Here is a 27,492-nt window from a genome sequence, read left to right on the forward strand (position 1 = left end):
TTGTGCTCACAGCATGTTAGTGTTTTATTCGCACAAATGATCAGATAGAAAGTGTTACTGAGGTAGACTTCAGTCTATCGTATGGGGATGTCCCCCAGGGAATTGACAGGCAAGTGTAAAGAAATATGGGAGTGAAGACAGATTAAGGTCATTTCCAAACTGGGCAAGAGCACAAACCCTTTAAGGAACCAGCCGGTAATGTGTGACTGGCTTGCAGCTGGAAGGACAGCTGGCCCATACTATACCTAACAATTGCAGCCCCCAACTGGCCTGCTCGGGACACAGCTGAGCCAAGTACTCACTAGGCTTGGTGGGAATTCACACACGGGCTCCCCCAAGAGGAGTAGGAATTCACACCAGCTCTAAACTCATAACAACCCACTAGAAGCCCAACACTACCTTTAAACACTACCTTTCCTACCTTTAAAATTAGAGTTGTCCTTCACAGGAGCACAGGTGTATCAGTGCCAGGCCTTGGGCACCATGGTATCGGTACCAGCCCATGGGCATTGGCTTGTTACTGAAGGGCTGCTCCCGCGTGCTGGTGTTCTGAGATGAGCACTGGTGCTACATACACTGTGAGTTATTGGAGCTGTGCACACCAGTTTGTTGCTGTGGGTTTGTGTGTGATCACTAAGCAGTGCTCCCTGGTTTGTTTTGGAAGGATTGTGTCTGAGCACTGGGGCTGCTGCCACTGATATTATTAAGAGCAAAGGAGGCAAGAATTCATTTAGAATTAAACAATTCATAGCAGGAGGGTGAAATAGAGCCCTCCCTTTCCACAGGCCTCCTACCATTCCCAGCACCATGTTACCAGCTATTGAATGAAGTGGGAAGGGAGCAGATCATTCTTTCAGGGCGTGGCGGGGGGGATGGTTAGTCAGTTGCCTGGAAAAGGCTTTTCCTCGTATTTGCAGCCAGTAGACACAGGCCCATGGCCCATGCCTGCCCTCTATATTGCTGTCAGAAAATCAAAGGGGTTCATTGGGAAGAGCCAGGGCTGAGGAGGTGAATCCCTTCTGTTGGCTTTGTGAGTCCTGGTGATACACCAACCCTCCTTGCTGTGGTGGCAGCAGCGCCCACAGCCTTCAGCTACAATCAAGTTGAGCTCCCACTCCAAAGTGAATCCCAAGGAGCTGTGCCCTGACTGGAGCATCTGCCCACTCCGGACCCCTGTCAGGTGGCGAGGGCAGAACTTGGTTGCTTTTGGCCTGCGTGTCATGTTCGCTGCTGGCTGCTCTGGATATTAAGAAACATTCCCTGCTTGGAACCATACATGTGCTGTGTCATCGCTACTTCCCAGAGCTCCCTGCACCCACCTCCCTCCCCAGGGGGTAATCTAGAAAGCAAAGGACTATCGGGTTCTGGCCTTGCCTCTGTGGCCAGCTGGGGCTCTCCCTGTGGGGAATGGACTCGCTCTTTGGGTCTGTTGGGCCTTAGCTGCAGGGAGCGCCAACAGATCTGGTTACTCTATTTACACAAGCCAGCCAAGGAGCCCGGTGCCTTGCCCCCCCACCCTGAACAGCTGCGCCCTACGGGGTGTGCAGCATGGAATGCTTCTGCCGGAACGCTTCCAAGAACGAGAAAACCCCCCGCTTCCGAGAGCTGGCGCTGCTGCCGTTTTTCTGCAGGGAGTGGCCCGTGGAAGGGAACGGGCACCCTGGGGAGTCCACGGATGCCGTCCTCTTCATCTTAAGCACCGAGCGTGAGCTGCCCTTTGGCCTTAGCCGTGAGGTGGAGGCTACCAGACACTTCTGGTACTGAACCTGTGAGAGAATGGGAGCAGCGGGTCAGAGTGTCGCAGAGACTAGACCACAAAGTGCACTCTGCCTCAACAAGAGCCCAGCAAGCAGAGAAGGGTCGTTGTCATCCCTGCACAGTGGGTAAAGTGAGTCACAGAGCAATTAGGTAGTTTTTCAAAGGCAGCTGGCAGAGCTAAAGATAGAACCCAGGAATCCTGACTCAGTCTGCCCCTTCATCTGATCACTAGACTCCACTCCCTCCTAGAGCTGGGAATGGAACCCAGGAACCCTGTCTCCACCCCTTCCTCTATCCACTAGAACCGCTCCCTTCCCATGCATACAAATTGGCTCTGCATTTCATGTGTGCATCATAGTTCTCAGCAAGCTCTCCAGTCGGATGATACCAGCAAAAGGGCATCTTCAGTTCCCCCTACTCTGACCACTAGACCCCACTCCCCACAGAGTCCTCTCCCACCCTGCTCCCCCAGCTCTGAGTCACCCAAATCCTCCCTGTCTCTAGTCAGTCTCCTAGTTTGTGAGATGCTGATGGCACCTTCTCTCTAGATGTCCAGAGCTCCTCAGCTTAGAAGGGGAGCAGCCCCTTTCCTTGTACTCGCCAGGCCACTGATGTAGAGTGGACACAGTTTCCTAGTCACTGTCTCCACACCATTCATGATTCTATAGACCTCTGTCATAGCTCCCATTAAGCACCTCTTATCCAAGTAGAACAGGCCCACTCTTTTCAATCTCTTCTCATACGGAAGCTGTTCCATACCCCTCATCATTTTTGTTGCCTTTCTCTATACTTTTTCCAATGCTAACAGATTTCTTTTTCAGACATCTGTGTCAGATGTGAAAAATGAAAACCCCTCCCCCATCTACCCTCACACTAACCCCTCCAGACCCTGCCCCACCTCCATCTACCCCCACACTAACCCCTCAGATCCTGCCCCTCCTCCATCTACCCCCACACTATATCCCTCCAGACCCTCCCCCACCTCCAGCTACCCCCACACTAACCCCTCCAGATTCTGCCCCACCTCCATCTACCCCCACACTAACCCCTCAGCCCCTGCCCCACCTCCATCTGTCCCCACACTAACCCCCCGCCAGACTATGCCCCACCCCTGACCTCTAAACACTGTTTTCTACAGGGACTGTGGGTGCTCCCTTGGGTGGCCAAAGTCTGGCTGGGAGGAGGCTGGGCATGTTGTTTGGCCCCAAAGCATCCAGGTGCATCCCCGGCCTCAAGGCCTGAGGGGGCAGCTGAGCAAGTCGATCCCCTCCAAACACCAAGGTGAGAGGCAAGGGCTCTGACAGGGAACCTGGTTTGGCTCCAGAGGACATGTTGCCCCAGGTGAGGGAAGACAGCAGCGCATCTCCCGCCCTGCCTGGACCCTGCTGCAGACATGTACCGGCAGGACCCGCATGCTGTGCAGCTCTTTGAAAGCACTACATACTTGTTAAGACTTGTCAGTGACGCCCACACCTCTAGGGACCGCGGTGGCTCAGGGGGCTTATTAGAGCAGAGCCCACCCCCGCTGCCAAGGCAAGACAGAGCCCCTCATGGGGATGGCTCAGAGGTGAAACATCCCAAAGGCCAGGGTGGGAAAAAGAGCCTGCAATGCCGGCCCACAGCAGGTGGGTTCAGAGCTGTCCCATTCTATAGGTCTCAGTAGAGAGCAAGGACTGACTGTATCATGGACACCCCCCCCCACCCCCCGTGCAGGGCAGGGCTAAGGGAAAGCAGCCCACGCAGCCCCTCTCTGGGGCTAGATGGAAGGTGTCAGGCTCTAGGGCTCTCAGTCCAGCACCTTTCACCACAGGGAGTTCCCCTGGGGGTGGGGTGGAGCACACTCACCATGCATGCAGCCTGCACAGCCTCTGAGATGGTGCCAGCGTCCGGCTCACACCAGAAGGCCGTGCACTGGAAATGCTGCTGCCCCATGTCTACGATGAGAGCAAACGTGTGAGCGTCCTTCCCAACCCCGATGAAGGTCACGTAGCGGACCTGGCACTCAAAGATGTGGGCGTCTTCCTCACCAGCCTCAAAGGAACACACACGAGAGCAGTCACTAGACTCAAGCAGAGAGGAAACAACCCTGCCTCAGGGTTACCCCAGTGTCCTTGAGAGGGATCTAAAGAACCACAGCAGAAAAGACCCAGCATGTCCCAGCTAGGCCATCCCCTGGGCCTAGGGCTTTGTCCCCAGGGCTCAAGCAATGGAGCTTCCACCCTGTACACGGGGAAGCGACTCCATGGCCTGATGGATAATGAGCCTTCTCCAACCACCACCCTACGTTCCCTTGGTTTCATTTCACCTTATTTTCTCTCAGAGCCCCCTACGTTATTCCTCTTCCTCCTGGTGCCTACACCCTACGCGTCCTTGCAAACTCCTGCAGGAGTGCAGCCCAGCTGGCCTATTCACTGCTCGAGTTGGCAATACTCCTCCCAGGCCCTCACTGTGTCTGCCGCTGGCTGAGCTTCTCTCGCTGCCCAAGGCCTGTGCTCACTGTCCCTTCAGAACAATTGATGGCAGCTATGTGGAGCACCAGACAAACCTCAGAGCCCATGAGCTGGCGGCGCTGAACTCCTTTCAGCCAGCTCAGAGCCCTGAGCACTGCTGGCATTGCCTAGCAGCATTAACGAGTGAGTGAGTGGCTTGGAACCACAGCCCGAGGGCTGGTGAGAGGGCATTGGCTACAGAGTCAGTAGGACCTGTTCTCTGGTTGCATTTGCCAGAGGTGTGTACCCGGGTGGGCTCCAGGGCAGTGGGGGCTGCAGTGAGAAACCCCCAAACCCACCCTAGAGCCCGTTCCACTGGATGCATGGGGGCTTCAGCGAGTGACCCCCCTGTATTCCAGAGGTAACCACTTGGTGGGCACCCCTCAGCAGCAGGAGAGGGGTGGTGTGCCCTGTGGCAGAGCCCCCAGAAGGCCAAGCATGTGGAGTGTTACCTCTGCCTGGTGCACCGTCATCACCGAGTCTGACACGCTGATAAGGGAGGGGGTCCACTGCTCACGGCCTTGGCTGCTCATCAGGGTCACAATGGCCTCATTTAGTATGTCCATCCCTGGGGAGATAAGCAGAGGGGATGGACCACACCCTGCGCTCCTGGCACAACAAGGCCAGTTACCACTCACCCATCAGGCTCCTCTGAAGCCATCAACCTACAGGACTCAGCAGGGCTGTGCTGCCCAGAGGGAAATGCAAGGGTGGGAGTGCTCTACACTGCCAGTGTCCAGCGGGGTGGGGAGAGATAGGGGGCTACAGGCAGTTTCATCCAGCCAGGGGGGTGAAGGGAGGGGCGCACAAGCAGCTCCTTCAGCTGGGGTGAGACATAGGCAGCACATGCTAGAGACTGGCAGGAGATGCCGGCAAATCCTGCAGAGGTTGCAAGTTCCATGGTGACAGGGCAGCGTCACTGGTGCAGAAGCCAGTGGAGACACTGAATGGGGAGATTCCCTGGAGACCAGGGGCAGGAAGCAACACAACTGGGTATACAGGCAGCAGCAGTGCCCCAGACCAGCCCTGAGTGCTGCACAGCACGGATTCCTCGGTGCCACCCCTCAGGCCAGCCCACAGCACAGCCAAGCCTCACTGTTCCCCCTCCCCACCCCCCCAGCCGGCCCACAGCACAGCCAGGCCTCAGTGCTCCCCGCCCCACCCCAACCCTCCAGGGTTTTTTGACTGGAACGCCTTGTCAAAAAGGGACCCTGGCGGCCCTGGTCAGCACTGCTGACTGAGCTGTTAAAAATCTGGTCAGCGGCACAGTGGGGCTAAGGCAGGCTCCCTGCCTGCCCTGGCTCCGCACGGCTCCCAGAAGCAGCTGCCATGTCCAGCTTTGAAGCACAAAGGCAGCCACTGAGGCAGCACATAGAGCCCCCTGGCCTCTCCGCCTAAGAGCCAGAGGAGGGACATGCCGGCCACTTCTGGGAGCCACCTGAGGTAAGCGCCACCCAGCTGGAGCCAGCACCCCAAACCCCTTCCCACACCCCAGCCTCCTGCTCCAGGTCAGAAGCCCCTCCTTCACCCTAACTCCCTTCCGGAGCCCACACTCCACACCCCAACCCCCTGCCCCAGCCGTGAGCCCCCTCCCACACCCAAACTCCCTCCAAGAGGCCCCACCCCACACCCACTCCCACACCCCCAGCTCTGAGCCCCCTCCTGTACTCTGAACCCCTTGGCCCCAGCCTGGAGCCCCCTCCTGCACCCTGAACCTCTCATTTCTGGCCCCACCCCAGAGCCCATACCCCCCGCTGGAGCCCTCACCCCCCTCCCACACCCCACACCCCTGCCCCAGCCTGGTGAAAGTGAGTGAGGGTAGGGGAGAGTGAGCGACGGGGGAGGGTGGGGGGGTGGAGTGAGTGGGAGTGGGGCCTTTGGGAAGGGGCAGGGCAGGGGCAGGGCAAGGGTGTTCGAGTTTTGGGCAATTAAAAATTTGGCAACCCCCAGGCCGGCCCACAGCACAGCCAGGCCTCAGTGCCCCCACCCAGGCCTGCAGCCCAGCACAGACACCTGCTCCCACCACCCCGCAGTGTGCCATACACCACCAAAGCTGGCTCTGCGGCGCAGCATGGACACTCATGCTCTGGCCTGGCACCCCCCCAGGGAGGACTATACGGCCCTCAGTGACGCCTATGGGACAATGTAATGATGCCTTCCTGCTGCAGGGGGGCACAGCTAAGCCCTGTACCTGAGCAAGGACTTGCCCTGAGCCACAATTTTCTAGGTTGGGATGGCAGCTCCTCCCATGCTGGGTTCCCAGACCAGGGCACCCACCCACACACACACACACACACACACACTCCTCAGAGCTGCAGAGCCTCCTGCAGTGCTGGGGCTGACTGGCTGGGATGAGGCAGGATTGCTTTTCGGGTGAGGGGAAGACCCTGCATCCTAAGGACACTGGGAAATAAAGACTTGAGAGAAGGGAAGACCATGGCCAAGCACCCCCATCACCCCCAGTTGGCACCCACCAGCCACCTTGGCAGCCAGCCCAGCAGTGCTGACTGAGTCATGGACAGGGACCGGTCCTCTGCCCACAGAGATGGCCCCCTCCAGGGCAGGGCAGACACATGATGGCAGGAAGGTGACATGCGCTGCCTCAACGGCACTAGACTCCCAGGGGCTGGGCGCAGGAGCAGGCCCAAAGGCTAGTTCTGCAGCCTGGCTGGGCTTTTCAGGAGCTCTCAGTGCTGGCTTAACTCTGCTCCCATTGAGGCCAGTGGCTGTTCGGCCACCCACAGCATTCAGTGGGTGCGGCATTCCCCCCACCCTCCTTCAGTATGCAGCAGCCCATATGATGTAACAGCATAGGGACTGCAGCAAGAGCTTCCCCCAGGGCTACTCACCCATGGCTTTGGGCACCGGTAAGCTGCCGATATACAGGGCTTCATACTTCTGGATAGACTGCCTCACGGCGTCCAGAATATCAACTGCCAGAGACAAGAGCAAGCCAGAGCAAGTTCTCCTCCAGCTCCTCACCACCTTGAACAAAGCCCACCTCTTTACTGAGGGGTGGGGGCTTCATTGTATTACCCCCAGGCAAATGCTGACCTGAGGGCTGCCTAGCTACAGGATGCCTGTTTGTGTCTCAGGCATGGGTGACCTGGATTTCCTCACCTAGCACCAGTCACTTGGCTTCGGAGCTTACAGGACAGCGAGAGCAGGAGATGAGCCATTCTCCTGGGGTACAGCCCTCCACCACCCTGGGATTGGTTCTGTGCATGTGGGGTTGTTTCCTTCTCTTGAAGATGCGCTAGGAACTCCCCTGCCTTGAGCCCAGCCCCACAGGCTCTGAGCACAGCCCAGGACACACCTTAAGCCTTTCTGTCAAAGACAGGTTGTATTTTGCTAGATCTCCCACCACCACCCTGCTTATGACAACAGGTTGCCATGGGTACAATGGGGCAGGCCTTGGTGGGAGAGAGAGAGTGAGCCCCATCCTCTGGCATACAGCCCTATCTATAAATTGGTGGGCGGGCATCAGTTTGAGAGCTGATAGCTCAGCCCCTTTCAGGGCTAGAAAGGAGCACACTGTACCTGTGGGCAGGGAGTTCCCAGCTGTCCCATGGGACAAGGTGATGGTTTCTATCCCTGGTGGGCCAGGAAGTATCAGATCTTGACCCTGTCACTCATGCAGATGCTTGCGTTAGGGGAAAGGAAGGACCATTTGTGGGCAAAGTCTTTAGCGGAGATTTCAAAATGGGAGCTGTGCAGAGTGCGCAGGGGGTGGTGATGCTGACAGTAGGCCTGGGGAAGATGATCAGTGGGCAGAGTGCAGGTGATGGGGTCTCGTCTGGCACTTGTGCCCCCAGGTGGCGTGGGAGGCATGTGCACACGGTGGAGGGATGAAGGGAATGCCCTGGAGTACCTTGCAGCGGTAAGTTGTCTGGCGAGATGGGCTGCAGCGTGACGGATCGAGTGAGGCTGTTGCAGACCACTGCCCGCTCAGCCATAATCTGCACAGCACAGAGAAACACCATCACACAGAGACTTTCCACAGGCCTCTGCTCTCAGATCCCAGCTGGTGGGACTCAGGCCCTGGGAGGTCAGGCAGGAACGACCCTGCTGGATAGCAGGATAGTACCAGGGAAAATGAGTGTGGCTGTCTATGGCCTGATGGCTTTGACTAGAGCCCTAGCCTGGGACTCAGGAGACCTGTATGCTAGTCCTAGATCTGCTGGTGACCTTTGGCAAGTCTCTGTAACTTGGTTTCCCCATCGTCCCTTTGAAACACACTGTATAGGAGCTAGCTATTACTCTCACTAGCACTTGTATAGCTCAGGGAGGGAGAGCTGTTTCATCAGGTGGGGAAACTGAGGCACACAGTGGAGCAATGACCTGTCTGAGGCTAGAAAGCAAGTCTGTTGCAGAGCAGGGATTGGCACTCAGACCTTACTGACTCCCAGCCTTGCACTTCACCCACAGTGCTCATCAGTACCTTGGCCATGGTCTCCGCTCCCCAGGGCCAGGCTGGACAGTCCCCATTGGATCAGGGAGCGACTCCTGTTGGTCCTGCCTCATGCTGTTCCCAAGCATAAATGCTGCTCTGGGAGGCCTCCCAACAGCCCGAGGCTTGGGGCATGTCCGGTTCTGAGACACTTGCCTGCAGAAGGGGAACCTGGCTCCTAGCCGAGGAGAAGCCTGATCTAAAGGAGTGAAGGGGCATGTGAGGTCAGGACTCCCTGCTGACAGCTCAGCAGGGCTGAGGGGGCCAGGCTGGGACAGGCCCAGGCATGCTGGGCAGCTTGTCCCCAGGAGCATACCTTGGAGCACATCTCATGCAGGGCCTTGGCTATGGCTTTGGCAGGCACGTTGCAGTGGAAGACATGGCACTTCAGCATGCACGTGTCCTTGTCACTGGCCACGAAAGCAAAATCCCTGCAAGGAGAGGAGAGGTGGATGAGCAGGAGGTTGTGGGTGGGGAGCTGGCCCCACCCAGGGAAGCTGAGCTACATTACCTGTCCCTGCAGCCGGTGTGGCAGCGTGTGGAGAGAGGAAAGGAGTCAGCAGTTAATGCACTGATTCCTGTGTGGCAGCAGCAAGCCGGGACATGCACCTCAATGCACCCCTCACCAACACCTTCCCTGGGGGCCCCGCTGGGAGGGGAGAAAAGGCCCACTGCAGAGAACCAGCAGCAAATGCCCTGTGTCCCAGCAGGTACAGTGCAAGGGAGCCATGCCAGCCCTGGGCTGCAAGTGCCGTGTTGTGCTATGCGCAACAATGCCCCATTGCTAGGGTGACACCACATCCTGGCACCAGACCCTAAGGGATCACAGAGCAGTTTGGAATGCCCCTGGAGGCTGAATTACAGGACCCAGGGCAGTCCTGCCCACATGCCAGGGAGGGTGCCTTCTGTACCAGGGTGGTGAGGGCTCCCCCAGAGCAAGCTCTGGCAGCCCCCCACTGCCTCGGCCACTTACCTGCCATTGTTGCAGCCCACCCCCCAGACACGGATGTTGATGATGGGCTGGCAGTGGATCAGGCTATGATCCAGAGGGTCCAGCAAGCTCATTGTGTCCTTCTTCAGAATCATCACCATGTTCTGGCCCTGCAAGGAGAGAGCAGGGGCGCTCAGAGCACAGCTCTCCCCTTTCCCTCCCCAGGCTGTCCAGCTCCCCCTCCCACCCATGCCAGAGGGGTGGCCAGACGCAGGTGGGGATGGGACACCCTGTCCCCCGCCAGGAGCTTGAGGGCTCCCCCAGCATGCAGTGTTTGGGGAGGGCAGTGCCCCAGGCTGCATGCCTGCGTCTGAGATCAGGATGGACGGGCTGGCTGGGGGCACATGGGAAGTGACTCTCACCCTCTGGCCAGTGATCCTGAATCGGGCAGAGTCGCGGCTGCCACTGAGACGGCAGGAGATCCCCGTGGAGAGTCACTAGCCAGGCTTGATGGAAGCCAGGACTCTGGGGTCAGTGTCCTGACACTTGTGAGCAGATCCGCGCTCCTCCGGAACCTGTGGCACCCAGCAGTCTCTGGCCCATGCCAGGAAATGGACTCACCTCACCCCAGCTGCTCGCAGGGTCCCGACCCTCACACTTGCTCTGCGAGAGCTGCTGGATACAGTTATTCACCGCGATGCTGCTCTTGCCTGGGGCCAGGTCCTCCTCCGGGATCTCCACCCAGCCCAGGGAGCGCACAACGAAGCACTGAAGGGGGAGACCCATGGGGGTCACACTTAGCAACAGCCCAGACCCCCCACCAGCTCCTCCTCATTGAGCCTGACAGAGCCACGGCCAATATAGTGACCCAGTCTGGGGAGAGGGCTAATCAACACAGTATGAACAGCTTCTGTCAGGGCAACCCGCTGGGGGCACCGCCAAGCTGTGCCATGCCAGCCTCCCAGGACTCTGACCATCTGGGCCCAGGGCCCCAGCTACCCAGCTACTAGCACCATCCTGTGCCCATAGAGGTTCCGCTGAGTGCAGGGGACTGGACTAGATGACCTCTCGAAGTCCCTTTCCAGTCCTATGATGCTATGAAGCCAGCAGTGCACACAGGTGAGAATTCAGAGCCCGACCCACTCTCTGTCTGTTCCCAGGTCTCACTCACAGCCAGCAAGGGAGCCATGAGAGCATGCTGAGTACTGAAATGTGCCTCAGCCCAGCTGCACCAACAGCCCCCAGGGCCCAAACCCCTCCACTAGATCACCCCAAGCCCCTGTCCCAGCTCTGAGCCCCCTCCCATACCCTAACTCCCTTTCAGAGCCTTCACCAAATGGCCCTTCAGTGACGGTACCTTGGAGCCAGGCTCTGTGCCACCGGGAGGGAACTCCTCCCCATGCCACGGCATGGAGGTCCTGCAAAGGAAGGCACGGCATTAGCCATGGCAATGAGCAGGGCATGGCAGGGAGCAGCAGCAGGAGCCCAGCAGGCTAAGGGCCTCTGCCTCTCCCCAGAGCAGCGAGGGCATCGTGTCTAACCCTGCCTGGGCCAGGAGGCATTGCTCACTTGCCCTGGCCTGGCCTGGTGGGTGCTCACTGGGGTGGGGTTTCTTGATAGAGACCCCCCACTAGGAACTGGACCCAGGCCCACCAGCTGCTTCCACACAGGCCACCAAACAGCCATGAGTTGGGGCCAGGGCCTTCTAGGCACAGGGCCCCTCCTTCCCATTTCCCCATCAGTCCCTGTGCTCCCACAGCAAAGAGAACCAGCCCTTTGCTCCCCGGGAAGCACCAACAAACAGGGCTCTCCCAGAAGGGGTGTGAGCATGTGCCCACAGAACCCTGACCCCAGGATCTGGAATCCACCTCCATCTGCCGTGACATGGGCCCCACTTCATGATCCGATGCAGTGACAACACAAGCTCTTGGCCTCACTGCCACTGGGATCAGGGTGAACCCTCTCCTCTCCCCCTCCCCCAAGCTTTGTGCCCAGCCCCACCTCTGGGATCAGGGCAAGTTCTCTCTCTCCTGAGACACTGTCTGGCTTGGGAAGATGTTGGCTACTCCTGACCCAAACAGTGTGACATGCCCCCATTTACTATTGTGAAGGGCACATGATAAAAGGGAGTATAATCCCGGCATTCTCCAGCATGCCAAGCAGGGACGTGGCATTTGCCATAACAAATCAGGCCATGCCAGCCCACCTAGCACAGCATCCTGCCACTAGCAGTGGCTGGCACTTGACTCTTCTGAGGAAGTGATAAACAAGAGACACCCCACAAATCACCTGGCCCAATGTGCAATGCTGCTCAGGTGAGGAGGGGGGTTCCCCGTTGGCCAGGGCCCTGAAGTATGAGGTTTGATTCCCCTTAGTTAGCTGCCTAGACAGATGTTGGCAGTAAGAGAGTTTCTCCATGTGCAGATTTACTGGCACATGGCTGCAAGTTAAGCCAGTGGATTTGGGGGCTGCCCATGCAAAGGCATTGCCTCCCAGAGCAGAGAGGGCAAGTCCTGCTCTTCAGAGCTGTGGAAGGGGGGCAGGATGGTTTAATTCATCCCTGGATGCCACATGGCCAGAAAGCCAGGGACAAACTGGGAAGTTTAGAGAGGAGACCCATAAGCGCTGACGGGGCTGGAGAGAGTGGCTGAGGAGAAGGGGTTCCCTGCATGCCAGGTGCTCAGCAGTGACTATGTGGGGACAGAAACTGATGCCGGGTAGCCCATGCAGAAGGAGGGTGTAACGAAGTGGGACTGTTCTTAATGTTTCCTCTGAATCCTGTAGGGGTGCCTCAGTTTCCCCTATGCATTTCTTAAGTCTCTAGGTGGTGGGATAAGGGGGTGTAATTGTTGCAGAGCAAAGAGCCAGTGTACATAAATGGCTGATACTCTGTCTCCTGGCAACTGATGGCCTGGGTCCTTCCCCCCTACAAGGTGAGAGCTAAAGGGTTGGAGAACAAAGGAATCAGGTGACCTCCTGGCCCGGGAAAGGGACAAAGCCCAGAGGAGGAGGGGCTGGAGAGAGTTTCAGTTTGGGGCTGGCTGGGGACGTGGAGTGAAGTGCAGACATGGTTGTCTGGCTCACTGCCCCCCAAAATGGACCCGGCTGAAGGGTCCTGCTCTCTGTACCTACAAGCTCTGTTTTAGACTGTGTTCCTGCCATCTAATAAACCTCTGTTTTACTGGCTGCCTAAGAGTCATGTCTGACTGTGGAGTTGGGGTGCAGGACGCTCTGGCTTCCCCAGGACCCTGCCTGGGCAGACTCGCTGTGGGAAGTGCACGGAGGGGCAGAGGATGCTGAATGCTCCGAGGTCAGACCCAGGAAGGTGGAAGCCATGTGAGCTTCTTGCCCTGGAGACACTCTGCTCACAGAGAGGAGACTTCACTAGAGTCCTGACTGGCTTCATAGGGAGTAGTTCAGAGCATCGCCCAGGGACTCCATGAGGATTAAGCGTGGAACTAAGAGGAATGGGATGAAATTAAGAGGAAAATATAGTTTGATTGTCAGGAAACGGCTTCCTGATCGTGAGGCACCCTAGGCTGTGGATTTGCCTCCTCAGGGAAGGAGGGGGACCCAGCACTTGGAATGAAAGCTGGGCTGAGTCAAACCCTAGAGGCAGTGATGAGCTGGCAAAATCTTAACAATGGATTCCCTCCTGGTCGTTGCCCACTCCTGCCCCCCGAGACTCCTGCCCCATCCAACCCCCCTGCGTTCCTTGATGCCCCCCCAGAACCCCTGCCCCATCCACCTCCATCCTCTGTCCCCTGACTGCCCCCAGAACTGGGTAGGAGGGTCTCATGGGCCACCGTAGTGGGTGCCCACCCCTAAGAGCCAGAGGCACCTGCCGGGGGGCGAGGTGGGGAGTTCTGGAGGTGCTTACCTGGAGCAGCTCCCAGGAAGCATCCAGCAGGTCCCTCTGGCTTCTAGGGGCGGGGGAGCGTAATTGGGGGGGGAGCAGGGGGAGCGGCTGCTCCCCCCACTGATCACATCAAAAGTGGTACCTTAGGCGCCGACTCCCTGGGTGCTTCGGGGCTGGAGCACCCACAGGGAAAATTTGGCAGCTCCCCAACCCACGCCCGGCCCCAGCTTACCTCAACTCCACTCTGCCTCCTCTCCTGAATGCGCCGCCCCACTCTGCTTCTCCGCCCCCTCCCCTGGCTTCCCACAAATCAGCTGTTCGGTGGGAAGCCTGGGAGGGCTGAGAAGCAGGCGTCGGCTTCCTGCTCAGGCCGAGGGAGGCGGAGATGAGCTGGGGCAGGGAGCGGTTCCCCTGTGCACCCCCCGACCCCCGGATTACCTGCTGCGGTGCGGGCAGCCCTCCTCGCGCCCCCGCCCCAGCTCACCTCCGCCTCCCTGGGCCTGAGTGGGAAGCCGCCACCAGCTTCTCAGCCTGCCCCAGTGTCCCGCGCGAACAGCTGATTCGCGGGAAGCCTGGGGAGGGCGGAGAAGCAGGGTGGGGCAGCACGTTCAGTGGAGGAGGTGGAGGCAGAGCAGAGGTGAGCTGGGGCTGTCGGTGGGGGCTCTGCACCCACCAAATTTTCCTCTTGGGTGCTCCAGGGCTGCACCCATGGAGTCGGCGCCTAAGGCGCCACTTTTGGCCAGGTAAATTTAGAAGCCCTTTCAAAACCGGTTTTCCCTCGTGGAACAACCGGTTCTAAAAGGGCTTCTAAATTTAACAACCATTTCTAGCAAACCGGTGCGAACCGGCTCCAGCTCACCACTGCCTAGAGGTAAGGATTAATCCAGGGAGGTGAACACGACAAGGTGCCAGTGACTTCTCTCCCATGGGGTTTGTCCTAACCAGGCATGCTTTGGCAAGGTAACCTGTGCGGCGAGCCCTACCTTCTGGGCAATGATGCCACCAGACTGGGGACAGGTCTCTCCTCAGACACAAGCTTTACTGCAGCTGCCGACAGATCCTGAGCAGAGACAGGAGAAGAGACTTGTGAGAAGGCCACCAGAGAGCACATGGAGCTTGTGTGCAGATGAGTGTTCCTGGTGGGTGCAAGGCCCCCTGTTAACACAGCCCTGCTTAGCCCTGGCCATCTCCCCTCCCAGGGTGACCAGAGGTGACTGATCTAATCTCGTTCCTCCCACACAGAACTGGCAGTACTAAGACTAAAGCCGACTTTCTCCTGGCATTCTGTACCGTTTCCTGCAACACAGCTTCTCTGCGAGCCGCCAGGCTCCCTCCCAGGCTAGAAGTGCACAATGGCCGTTGCCATTGCGTGGTGCCCGTTGGCACATGCCAGTAGTAGGTCCCTGAGGAGTCATGAATTTTCCTCCATCCTGGGGGAAGGTCGGGCTCTGTCTCCAGATTCTGGTCACTCCACAGGTTATCTAGGAACACAGAAAGCATCAGGCAGCTGGGGTCAGGGTTGGTGGAGCAACTTTAATCCTAAAGGATCCCAATGCACTTTACAGATACTGCACTGTCCCTTTGCCCAGGGCCGAAACGCAGCCACCTCTGGGGTGGGACACAACACTTGTTTACCAGCAATCCTACATGATAGTTTAGGACCGGAAAGATATTACAGTGCACTCAGCTGGGAACCTTGCCAGAATGCAGTTATTCACACTGGAATTTGGCCAGGACACCAAGGCAAAAACTCCAGCTCTTTAAGGGCCAGGAGGCCTGGGGCCAGCCAGCCCTATTCACTTTATCAGCCCCAGCTGGAAGGGGTCAGGTGTGTTCTATAAGAAATGGGGAATAGCTCAGCTGGAGTGGGGAGAGGGGCTCTTGTAGTAGCCCCTGGAGCTGGAGAGGCTAAGGGGGAAAGGCCCTGGGTGGGCAGAGGAACTGCTGTTGGGTTTAATGTCTGCCCAAGTTTTACATTTGAAGACTAAAACTGTGCATGGAAAGAGACTCTGGACAAGGCCGTGAGTCCCACAGGCCAGCATCTCTCCTGCGGCACTGAATGCGGCCAAGTGATCTCCCCGGGAACTGAGGCAGCAGCAGTTAGCCTGGAGCCAGACCAGGTAAGGTGCTCCTGCTGCAGGATCCCTATGACTCAAGCAATCAGGATCTGTCCTCGATCACAAAAAGGCAGGGCTGGAAAGGACCTGGAGAGGTCATCAAGTCCAGCCCCCGTGTTGAGGCAGGACACCATGCTGGAATGCAGCACCTCCAGCAGCACAGAGCCATTCTGAGGCACCAGTTCAGTAGGAATTCAGAGGGAAGGGCGCTGCCTCTAGAATACAAACAGCTGCGCATTGTTAATAAGGCACCAGGTGAACAAATTAAAAGGACACTGTCCCTGCTCTGAAAAGCTGACAGTCTCTGTAGGGGCATAAGCTGACAAAACAGCGTGGAAAGAGAAATAGGGGACAAGGGCATGAGGCAGTTCAGGGGTGCTGCACCTTGTTTGCTTTGTATAGGTGTGGTGTCACATTAACTGCTATGTGCATGTCTTATGCAGTGTTGGTGTAACCGTGTCAGTCCCAAGGTATTAGAGAGACAAGGAGGGTGAGGTAATAGCTTTTATTGGACCAGTTTCTGGGTGAGAGAGACAAGCTTTCATGTGCATGTCTTGTGGGTGCATCATCTGTGTATCCAACACACACACGGCTAAGTGTACAGGGAGGGTCGAGGTAATTTTGTTTCCTAACTCCATGGCATCAATCCAGTTCACTTCCTCTTTCTACAGTCTAGACTCCTGGTGAATTTCAGCCAGGGCTGAGTCCTGATCCAGCTGTGATGGGGGAAGCCCCCTGGTTGTGGTGGAGCTGTCACACTCCCAGAGAGTGGGGAGAGCATGAGGAAAGAGGGTCACTCCTGAACCTCCTCGTATGAAGTCCATTGGTTCATACTTAGATGGAAAAGTTCGCATCACAAAGGGGTGAGCTCAAGGACTGCATCAATGGCCCGGAAACCTGGGATGGGAGGGCCCAGTGCTGGAGCGCCCCACGCACCAAACTCCTCTGAAGTCCCTCGTGGCTCTGAACACAGAGGACTTCCAGGATCACATTCTGAAATGTTAACTGTGCTTAGAGCTCTTCCCTCTGGAGCTCCATCCAACTGTCACTGTAACAGCTGCTCGTCTTCATCTGCATTCTCCCAGCAACTTACATCCCAAAGCACTTTGCACACACTATCCACGCAGCCCCACTGAAATGCAGCCAGTTCTGGGGTGGAGGGCGCAGGTGGCACCTAACGGCACACAACAGCAATTTCTCATTCTTTCGAGAAGTACCTTTAGATCTGCAGCACACAGAACCCTGGGTTCTGAGCACTCATTCAAAGGAAGTGCTGGACTTCTTATCCCGAGAAGGAGAAAGGGCTGGACTGACCCCCTCTGGGATTGGCAGGGAGCCTGGCGGTATGTCTGCACAGCAAAAAAAAGCCCCATGTCTGTGAGTGTCAGAGCCCCGGAAAACTGGTTTGGGCTTAGGGTGCTCACGCTGCAGAGCTAAAATAGCAGTGTAGACATTTGGGTTTGGGCTACACCCCAGGCTCTGAAACCCAGCGAGCAGGAGGGTCTCAGAGGCTGGGCTCCAGCCCAACCCCATTCCCCAAATAGCCACACTGCTATTTTTAGTCCTGCAGTGTGTGCCCCAGTCAGTTCCCCTGGGCTCTGAGACTGGCTGCTGCAGGGTTTTCTGCTGTGTAGACACACACTCAGTGTTTAAAGCCTGGTGTCACACCTCCAAGCCAGGTCTACACTACACACTTACTTCGGTACAACTACATCTCTCAGGGGTGTGAGCTATCCTGTCAGCTTAAGAGTCTTCACCAGAAGTGCTACAGCGGCACAGCTGCACTGATTCAAGTTTGTAGTGTAGACTTGCCCTGAGCCATCCCCTGGGGCCAGCTATAGCAAAGGGCCAGACCATTCTACATCTCCATTTTCAGATACTTCTCCAAATCCCCTTGGGGCTCAGACAGCTCATCCTCCTTTCTGAGCCTAGAGAAAAAGCCACCTTGCCACTCCAGAGGCGTCCAAGCAGGAGAGGAACGCACACTTCATGGCTTCGACCCCAACAAGCCAGTTGTGAGGGAATACACCCCCGTATTCCCAGCCTACCCACTATTGGAATAATCTTTGTACAACGTATGCCTGGTAAGGTATCCTTTGAAAACTCCTCATTTGCTGGTAAAATATATGTGGCAACATTACATGAGAAGTTATACGATTCCCCTATATGGTGCGATTAACACACATTCCAAACCACACAGCCCTGTGCAGATGGAAGCTGGCAAACAGCTGTCCTAAACAAAGGAATGTGCGCTCTGCTTAATTTGCATGTAAGCAGTAAACTAAGTCATCAAGCAGGAAGGGAAGACAAAGGAAATTCAAACAGGTGAAAAAACCAGCAGGGAGCATCCTTGCACATGGACTCTGGCTCCTGGTTCTCAGCTGGAACCTCCGTTACCAAGTGGAGCTGCATGTGCACAGGACACTCGCTAGCCTAGCTAAGTAAGGACACAGCAAGCGCAACCTGCCAGAAATACACACGCCCGCTGCAAGGATTAGTGCAGTTATCTGAATGAATGAGGATTCCATAGCTCCATCACTGAATCCGTGCATTGATTCACAGGCAGGCGGGATCCTGCAGACACAGAAGCACGGGCCCATCCGAACCTCTGTACAATGCTGGGGGTGGTTTTGTTCAGTGCAGTGATAGGACTAGGGACTGTAACAACATGCCTGACCATGAGGCTCTCAAAGCACTTTTATGACTCTGGGCCACCCTACAACTCTCCTGGGAACGGGGTGAGCATCTGTCCCATTTTACAGATGGGGAGACAGCAAGATGCTCAAGATCACGGAGCAAATAAACCATAGCACCCAGGAGTCCTGACTTTCAACCTCCCCTGCTCTATCCACTGGCCCACACTCTCTCCTGCAATGAGCATGTGTGGCTATTACAGTGGCATCAAGACAGCAGAAAGGCTGTGGCTGGAGACACTCAAAAGCCAGGAAATTCAGCACGATGCCCTGGCACATACAGGTGGAGTTAAGTTGACATCTGTAATACCTCACTCTCTGTAGCCAAGTGACTGATTCCTGGAAGTTTTTGCAGGTTGCAATCTCTACCCCTAACACTGCATTAACCAATCCAGATTATTTATACCAATAGTCTCTTCAATGGAGTTGGATCACACAGCGCTGGAGGGGCTTCCCAGACAGTCCGAGCTCCTCCTTCAAGGAGGAACCAGAGATTCAGCTCAGCCCAGCAGTCCTGATGCAAAGGAACCCAGGCTGCCAAAGCCACCTGCAGCTGGGAGCTGTAGGCCCAAACCCCAGCCTGAGAGCTAATAGCAGCGATCTAATGCCATTGCCACTCACTGGGGGCCCCAAGACAGGGGCTGCACAGGTGAAGGGCTGGAGCTGGTTGTCCCCAGAGACACACTCAGAGCAAATGCACCACTAATTGGATGGAGCCAAAGCTAATTCATTCGCTGGAGCTGGCACTTTCCCCAGCACAGAAGTTTCAGCATCTCCTCTGCCAATGGCCATCTCAGGCACACAGGATCTGAGCCAAAGGCAGTCTCCAAAGCCTCCATTTACAGTGCAAGGGGCAATGCTAGCCCTGGAGCATCAATCCCCAGTACTGCCCAGCCAGAGAGCTCAGGCACACACAGGGAGAGATGCATTGCAAACCCAGTGCCACCAAGGCAAGACTGGCACAGTGCAGCAGAAGCATAATGTGCTGCAGTCAGGGCTCAGGCGGGACGGTGTGACATTCTATACCTTGGGGGAGTGTGCTGTAACCCCATAGTCCTCATTTTCATATAATCGTGATCCTACATATAAAGCATGCCTTGTAAGGTATCAGGGGAAAGGTTATGACCTGCTGAAAGTCATTTCTCTATCTATATATGTGTATCATTCATGCATATGAAGTTATGAGAATTGTGTAGTATGGTGGTCACTAAAACATGCTGTAAGTTGTGGAAATCAGCCAGATATTAGCTCCCCAGAGGCAACAGCAAGGAAAGTAACCAACGCCCAGGTGGGGTGTCAAACAACCCATCAACAGACATTGTCCAGCAAAGGAGCTACAATGCAATGACCCACCTGCATGAGGCCACACCAGGGGAATTGCTCAACCTTGCTTGGAGAGACTCAGTAATGCTCACCTGACTTTGAGGAGTGGGGGGCAAAGCCAAGGGGGAGGAAAGGACATGATAAAAGGGTGAGACGTTTGCCATGCTCCTCCTCTCTCTTCCACCTACATCTACAGACACCACCACCAAGCAATTGAAGCGCAGATCAAAGGGGAGAGCCTGACTGAAGAGCAACCAGCCAGCCTGTGGTGAGAAGCATCTAAGTTTGTAAGGACTTTAAAAGTGTTAAGATTAGCTTAGAACGTGTTTTGCTTTTATTTCATTTGACCAAATCTGACGTCTTATGCTTTGACTTATAATCACCTAAAATCTATCTTTATAGTTAAAAATTTGTTTGTTTATTCTACCTGAAGCAGTGAGTTTGGTTTGAAGTGTGTCAGAGGCTCCCCTTGGGATAACAAGCCTGGTACATATAAATTTCTTTGTTAAATTGATAAACTCATATAAGGTTGACGCATCCAGCAGGCATAACTGGACACTGCAAGACGGAGGTTCCTAGGGTTGTGTCTGGGCCTGGAGATATTGGCTAGTGTCGTTCGCTTGCAAGTAGCTGGGAGCAGCTTACATGCCAGAGGCTGTGTGTGAATGGCCCAGGAATGGGGGTTCTCACAGCAGAGCAGGGTAAGCCTGGCTCCCAGAGTCAAGGACTGGAGTGACCTAGCAGATCACCGGTCTGGATAACACCAGAGGGGAATGTCACAGATGGTCTTTCATCTCCGGGTGTTACACTGCAGATCACAAAACACAGTGCAGACAGTCTACCGGGACTGCATGCCCCAGCTGCGTGGCATCCCCTTGAGCCACCCTGGGGCACTAGTTTTGCTCTGACTCGGAGGGAAGACTGCTCCCTGCTGAGCACTAACACCATGTCCTGTAACACCTGCCACTGCCTTTCTCTCAGTCCCCCACCAATTACTGACCAGGCCCAGTGCTTTTCTGCTTCTGAGATGTGTTGAGCTCACTGGTCATGGTGGTGTGGCTACACATAGCCTCCGCAGGGGCAGGAATGAGGGGGTCTAACTTGAGCCACACCAGCTGATGCTTTGGGGGGAGGAAGAGGAGAAAGAAAAGTAAAATGGAAATTATTGAGGATCTCGGAGGCCCTGAATGCCACACACCCACCCCACTTCAGAAGCAGGGGAATAGCTCAGTCCCTGCCCCTCCTCAGAATGGACATGAATGAGAACCTGCAGCCCAGCTCTTTCCTGTAGGAATCAAATGTGCAGTATCTGTAACTGTATCTGTCCCCAGGAATACAGCTAAAAATAGCCAAAGGTCAGCATGCCCCTGCTGTGTTATTATCCTGTTGAGATGCCCAACATGGGCAGAACAGCAGGTGAATAATCCATCAGCAAGCTCTAGCATACTCTGTGCCTCTGCTCTCCCCGGTGGCACAACTCGCCCAGGCAACTGTGAGACACACTCTACTTAATCAGGTCCCACCATCAGTCGGACAGGCTCAGCCAGCTGCTGGTAGAAGCAGCCTGCACCCTCCACACGGAAAGATTAATGCCCCAGCATAGAGCCTGCAGCAAAGCAGTCAGCTGCGGCCCAGCTCTTTCCTACCATCGGAGCCATCACATCCACTGCCAGCCCCACAGCCTCTGTCACTGCCAAAGCCCTTCGCTCAGGAGGCCAGGGAAGTGCCCAGACGGTGCCCAAGCATGGCCCACAATCTGCCACGAGCTCAAGCCTACACTGCATGTATCTATCCCCAGGAGGGGTTGAGGGCCTGGTGGTGCTCTGAAAGGGGTGAAACATACGAGGAAGGCACAGGCCATTGGGGTCTGAACCAGAGAGAGTTTGTGCCTTATCCAAGCAGAGAGGACACCATGCCTCTCTCTACACAGCACTTGCAACACTGTGCTGGGGATATGGCATTGAGGCCGGGCTCCTCTGTGCCAGGAAGACAGGGGCAAATTGGAGGGAACCAAGAAGAGCCACAAAATGGTTAGGGGGCTGGAGGGAAAGGCAAAAGCACTAATGGCCCTTTGTAGTCATGGCTCCCCTGATGTCACTGGGCATTGGGCCAGGCCCCAGATCTGCCAAGAAAGCACTAAGAGGAGCCGGGGAGGAAACTGTTGGTCTAGAGTTGAAATTAAGGCCTATGGACCTGAAACCTAATCCTCTGAACTGGAGCAGGTTCCCCACTGGGGCCAGGGCAGCTCTCCCAAGGGTGCATTCCCCAGGCATGGTTATATCCCGTCTGATCCTAACTGCTCAAGCAATGGGACTCCCAGCCCCTCCCTGCCCCCCACCCCCACTTCACTGTCAGGAAATTGGTCCTGAGACTCAGTCTAGATTTTCCTTTTCATTCCCCCACAGCCACACCCTACTGGGGTTTGCCCCCCTCAATTGCACATGCCTCTCCTAGCCTAGAACTCAAATCACCATTGGCAGGAGCAGCACTTGCTGCCTGGACAAGCTACTCCCAGGAGGTCAGGTGCAATGATCCACCAGGTGCCCTGCAGAAGAGAAGGGCAAGCGAGTTTGTGTCCCTGCCCCTCAGCTTGTCTGAAATACCAGGCGACAGGGAGCCTCCCTCTCCTTGCTGAGGCGTGGGGCCATCCCAAAGGTTCAGCAGTGTGGGACTTGCCAGCCTACACACACACACACACACACACAAGCAAGCCTGGGGAAAGCTGCCACAACTGCAACATCAGTGTCCTGCTGCAGATCTCAGCAAGGAGGTGGGTTCCCAAGTGGGAACAGCAGTTTATGAAACAAACCCACTGGCAGGGAGGCTTTGCCAACCACCAATGGGCAGGAATGGCACAACCCACACCACTTTATGCAGCAGAGAAGCCCGCCTCTAAAGGGCCAGCTGCTGCCCTGACCCCAGGCAGCTGTGGTCAGACCAGCTTCCTGGGCCACAGCATCACATCAAGGTTCCTCCTCACCCTGGGCTCTCAGCCACGTTCTCCCAGAGATCTCATTGGTTAGGTTGTTTGCAGAGGGTGCACACTGCTTGGTCCCCACCCCAGGGAGCTGGCCTCACTTCTGACAGACTGGGGGTCCGTATTCTGCACCCCAGTGCCCAGAGGCCAGGAGTGCCAGGAGTGGGTGGGGTGCGCCCCATGTTTTCCCAGAAGGGGTTAACGTGGGCCAGAGGGGCTGCAAAGTGGGGGCCATTTAGAGTGATGGGAAAGCCCCAACTGAGGGAAGCTCACCTGTGCAGGAGCAGACGGGGTTTCGAGAAAGCCAGGGAGCTGGGAGCAGAAAGGAGCCTGCAGGGAGGAGGGTACAGTCACTCTCCCTGAGACAAGGGGGAGAAAGGGATTTGGACCCAAGAGGAAGGGTCTGTGTTGTCTAGCAACCCAGGAGATTGGGGTTTGGTTCAAAGTGTGGAGAACATGAGGCTGGGATAGGCAAGGTAGGAAGCACTCCAGGGGAGAGGCAGGAAGGTTTGTGCTAGTACAGACCTCTGCTGCTGGAGATAGGGTCTCTGGGTTGGGGCCCAGTGTAGGGAGCGGGCCTGCATTCCCCTGAGCTAGTGGCACAATCTAGGCTGTGAACTTGAAGACTGTCCAGAACCATCTGCACTAGTCACGGTGGGCAGTGGGGTTAAGCACTGCCTGGGACAGTGTGGAAGATGTTGACAGTACTCTGGAAGAGGAGGACTTGGCCAAAGGGCTAGGCCTTGAAGATGGGGTGCAGCACCTCCCGAGGAGCAAGAGAAGGGCCGCAGCACGAGAGAGCGAGAGGGCAGGCCGAGGAACCGCAAGAAGAAGGCTTCAGGCTGGAAGAGCTAATGCCCAGAGCACCCAGGAGGAGGTGCCCCCTGTGAGTAGAGGCCCCCATGACAGGGATCTTGACACTGGCTTCACAAGAGACAAGCCTTTTCCTGTCTTTCATTCAATGCATAGAGAGACTGTGCCCGGAGCCTGATCTCAGACAGCCCCTCTCAACTGCCCCAAGCCTCCTTCCTCCCATGCAGCACCAGGCTCTTGCAACACTGGGAATAAGCGCGGATACACCGACTCCTGAGACCGAGTGAAGAGGAAGCACCCTGCAGCCTAGCCAGCTGAGCTGCACTGTGGATCTTCATCCCTGCACAGGCCTCCACCTTCTGCAGTTGGGGCCCAATTTTGGGGACGTGGCATGCTCTCACCTCTCATTGGGACTTCAGGGAGAGTTGGGAGCACTCAGCATCTTACAAGATCAGGCCCTGGGAGATGCTCTCCATCGATAGCACTAGTGCATTTACCATACCCTAATGCTGCCCCCTTTCCTGCATTAGGGGACCGTGGTCTTTCAGTGTTGGTGGGCATACACCATACTTGTCATTGATTCTACCCTCCAGCCAATGACTGCGACGGAAATCCCAGCCCAGAATTACATGGCAGGATAATAACATTGATCCCAAAGACACTAAACTGCTATCAAATCCATGCCAACTCTGGGAATTTAATCAAAGGACAGCAGGCTTTCACCATGGAGATTAATCTGGTCAGAATGGGCTACAGCTCCGCACAGCCTCCCCCCAGCTCCAGCTTCTCCTCTCAGCTGCTCAGTTCTCAGGGCCCAAGATGCATGTGAGGCTGGGAGAGATGGAGATAACTTTCCTTCAGGTGTTAAATGGCTACATATTGGGAAGAAGCAGCTGAAATCTTCCTGATCTCTGGCAGGGTAAAGGGAGCAGCTGGGCAGGATGCTTTGGGAAGTGACGTGGGAGTCGTTGCTTTAGCAAAAAATTATCTTTAATACAAACCGTATTTGCTTATACAGTGTCACATATTTGGTGTGGCTGTCAGGCTGGCAAGGGATGCCCTGACATTCACTGGAGGCTGACTTGTCTCTGTAGCCACAGATCAGGTGCAGTCCAGGCAGTGGCAGTGCCAGTTTTCCCCCACCTCCACCCAGTGCTGGAGTCCTAAAAAATAAGTGCCAAGCAGGGAGCAGAGGGGGAGTGGAGGGAGCTGGGAGGAAGATAAGGGCAGTGAGAGAGCTGGAGGATGCCATGGGGAGCAGGGGATGACTTCCTGCAGAGCCCATCCTGTGCCCACCTCCCCCTACCTGTGCCCAGCTCCCTGTGGGGAGCTCTGCTGCCCAGGCAATCCCACTATCCAGCTCCCCACATTGCCCAGATCTAGCTCCGCGCTGGACTCCTAGTAGCTCTGGGCCCCCACACTCCCCTGCCTGCTGTGTCCCCAGCTCTTTCCACACTAACACCTCTCCAAGCACCTGCCAACAGGGCCCGGCACCTGCCACTCAGAGGACACTCTGCAGCCAGTGAGAGAGGTTGCCTGGGACTGGCAGAAGTACTGTAACACTGTTCTAGCTCTGAGAATGGTGTTCTGGCGCATTCTGACACAACCTGAGTGCTGCCCCCACCCCTTCTCAGCCCAACGTGCCTCAGCCATGACTCTAGAGTGCAAAGGAGTGGGGTCTTCAGGGCCTGCTCAGTCCTTGGCTTCTCCGCTGAGACGGGCAATGGTTTTGGTGATTTGGACACCTGCTTGCCGGGAAATGTATTGAAACCCACCAAACGCATTTCACTAAGGCCACCAGATGGCCACCAGCGGGTAACAACTTTGGATCATTTGGAATTCCTTAGCGATGCTAACCTTTTAGAGAGGCACTTTCCTGATTCAGCATGCTGTTACTAATAATAGATGGTAACAGCATGGCCGCATGGCTAAAGCTGCCCAGCTGCAGGAAATCCCAGAGTAGGGACATCAGGACAAGTGGGTCTTGTTTTTCAAAAGAGCAAGTGCATATGCAGGGGCCCTGGATTTGCTCGGGGCAGCCAAGTAGCCCCGGTGGGATCCAGGTAAACTAGGGTGCGGATGTGCCCATAGTCATCAGAGAGATTCCTCTGCAAGGAGCACGAGCTCTCATGCCTGGCCTCACTCAGACTCTGTGTGCTTCCCAAAGAAACAAAGTGGGGGTAAAAGCTACAGGGCATTCCTGACTTCACCAGGAGTCTGGTGGTGGAGAAAAGTGCCAGGTTGCCATGCCAGGGGCCATTGGCCTCTGCTTGTCTACAGCACAAGGACAGCATGGGCAGTGGCACAGCAAGTGCCTCCCAATCCCCACCTGCAGGACCACCCATAGGAAGAAGAGGCAGCTCCAGTGTCTGGGGCCCAGTGGCCCCTCTGCTTCCACTCCCAACAAGGGGAACAGGTGTGGTGTGGACACTTGAACTGAGACACTCAGCTCATTTCATGCCAGCCAATCAGCCAGCAGGTGGGATGGTCACTGGGTACCTGGGGATGGACTGAGATAAAGGACCTTCACCTGACTCCCATCCTCCCCCAGCCAGTTCCCCACCACCGCCACCACCACTTGGGGGAGATTTGGAACCTGTTCCATTTGCAGCGAACAGCTGCAGTTTGGCTTTCCACTCCCCGGAGCCAGCCAGCCCTTCCAGATTTGCCTTTTACTCCACACATGTTCTGCATCAGGAAAGTTGAGTAAAATGAGGGGAAGGGATTACCCGGGCTGCTGTTCCTGGTGCTGGCAGGGCTGCGGGCCTGAGCTGCACGGGGAGAGGCTGGGCCGAGGATTTCCCAGTCCTCAGCGCAGACCTCACAACTAACGAGCAAGAGATTGTTGCAGAGCCAAGCCCATGTCCGCGTTCAGCACCATGGAGAGCTGCCCGAGGCATGGCCCGGCCTGACCCAGCCAGCCTGCAGGAAGGATCCCGGGAGGAGGCAGAGCCGCCCCTGCATGGGGGGAAGGCAGGACGGCAAGAAGCAGCCGGCGGCCCATGCTCCGCGCAGAGAGCCCTTTGCAGACCGTCACCCCAGCAGGTGTCAGCCCGGTGACCAGCAACAGGTCTGCAGCGAGCCAGGGACTCGCGCCCCCAGCGCCCGGCCCAGGGTAACGGGCTGGCGCTCTGCCCCTCCCCTGCACAGCGCAGGGGGCACGGCTCTCTCTCTCTGCCCGGCCACGGCCCCCGACCTTCCCCAGGCATGGCCCCTTGCCAGGCCGGCCCCTGCCCTGCCCGGGCACGGCCCCCCCGGCTCTCACCGTCGCAGTTGACCAGGATGATGGCCAGCATGTAGTCCTTGCCCAGCATGGCCTCGGCGAGCCGGGCGCCCGGAGACGGGACGCGGCGAGCGGCGGCTGCAGGGCGATCAGCGGGCTGGAGCGCGGGGCGGGGCTGGAGGAGGCTCCAGGCAGGGGAGGCGGGGCCGGGGGAGGGGGCTGGAGGGGAGGTGCACGGGGCGGGGCAGAAGGGAGGAGCAGTGGGTCCGTGGCGTGCCAGAGGCCCAGAGTCTCGGGGGGAGCCAGGCTAGAGGGGCTGGGGAGAATGTGGGGTGCGGGTCGAGGGGGCTCATTTGCCGGGGCAGGCCGCGGCTGCAGCCAGGCGAGCTGGCCAAAGGCGGCCACTCTGCGCAGTGTTCATCAGGGTCACTGCAGCGGTGAGGCAGAGGCCTGGCCGGAGGGGCTGTGACACTTCCGGCCCTCATCTGAGACCCGGCTTTGCTCCGTCCGGGAAGGGAGCATCTGGCCAGCTCTGTTCAGCAAGGATCCAGGTCCAAGGGGATCCTGAGGGTCCCACTGGCTCCCACACCCATCACCCTAGTATCTGTAATGGGACCCGACTCCCCTTTCCCAGCAGGGCCAGGAAAACCATGTGGTCTAAGGAGACAATGTTGAGAGCAGCTTCTTTCATCAGTGGGACCAGATTCAGCCACCCATCTCTGCCATAGGGCATTTGGGAGAGGGGGTGGGGAGCAGCTTCCCACCCAAAGCTGTAGGCGGAAGGATTATTGTGGGCAAACTGCTGTTGTCTCTAGCTTTCCCTGGTAGAAACACCTCTCCCAAGGAGCAGAGCTTGCTC

General features: G+C 56.6%; 1 protein-coding gene across 1 annotated transcript; it reads right to left on the minus strand.

The window, feature by feature from the left end:
- On the minus strand, positions 1-26,798 carry APBB3 (amyloid beta precursor protein binding family B member 3). Its single transcript, XM_048860161.2, has 12 exons — positions 26,676-26,798; positions 14,778-14,968; positions 14,471-14,547; positions 10,986-11,046; positions 10,250-10,396; positions 9,671-9,798; positions 9,014-9,128; positions 8,119-8,206; positions 7,097-7,180; positions 4,700-4,815; positions 3,604-3,789; positions 1-1,766 (listed from the first exon to the last, which is right to left on the minus strand). The coding sequence occupies exons 1-12, from the start codon at positions 26,722-26,724 to the stop codon at positions 1,533-1,535; spliced, it is 1,476 nt and encodes a 491-aa protein (XP_048716118.1). The 5' UTR covers positions 26,725-26,798; the 3' UTR covers positions 1-1,532.
- Positions 26,799-27,492: the final 694 nt, after the last annotated feature.

Source organism: Caretta caretta, chromosome 8, assembly GCF_965140235.1.
Source record: "Caretta caretta isolate rCarCar2 chromosome 8, rCarCar1.hap1, whole genome shotgun sequence".
In the NCBI taxonomy this organism is placed as follows: domain Eukaryota; kingdom Metazoa; phylum Chordata; order Testudines; family Cheloniidae; genus Caretta; species Caretta caretta.

Bases quoted from the DNA above. Each gene is read 5' to 3' on its own strand.
- APBB3 (XM_048860161.2), bottom strand. From the start codon at position 26,724: ATGCTGGGCAAGGACTACATGCTGGCCATCATCCTGGTCAACTGCGAC. The intron at 7,181-8,118 runs GTACTCCAGGGC...TGTCTCTGGCAG, and splicing joins AGACAACTTACCGCTGCAAG to TTGATATTCTGGACGCCGTG. The intron at 4,816-7,096 runs GTGAGTAGCCCT...TTATCTCCCCAG, and splicing joins ACCGGTGCCCAAAGCCATGG to GGATGGACATACTAAATGAG.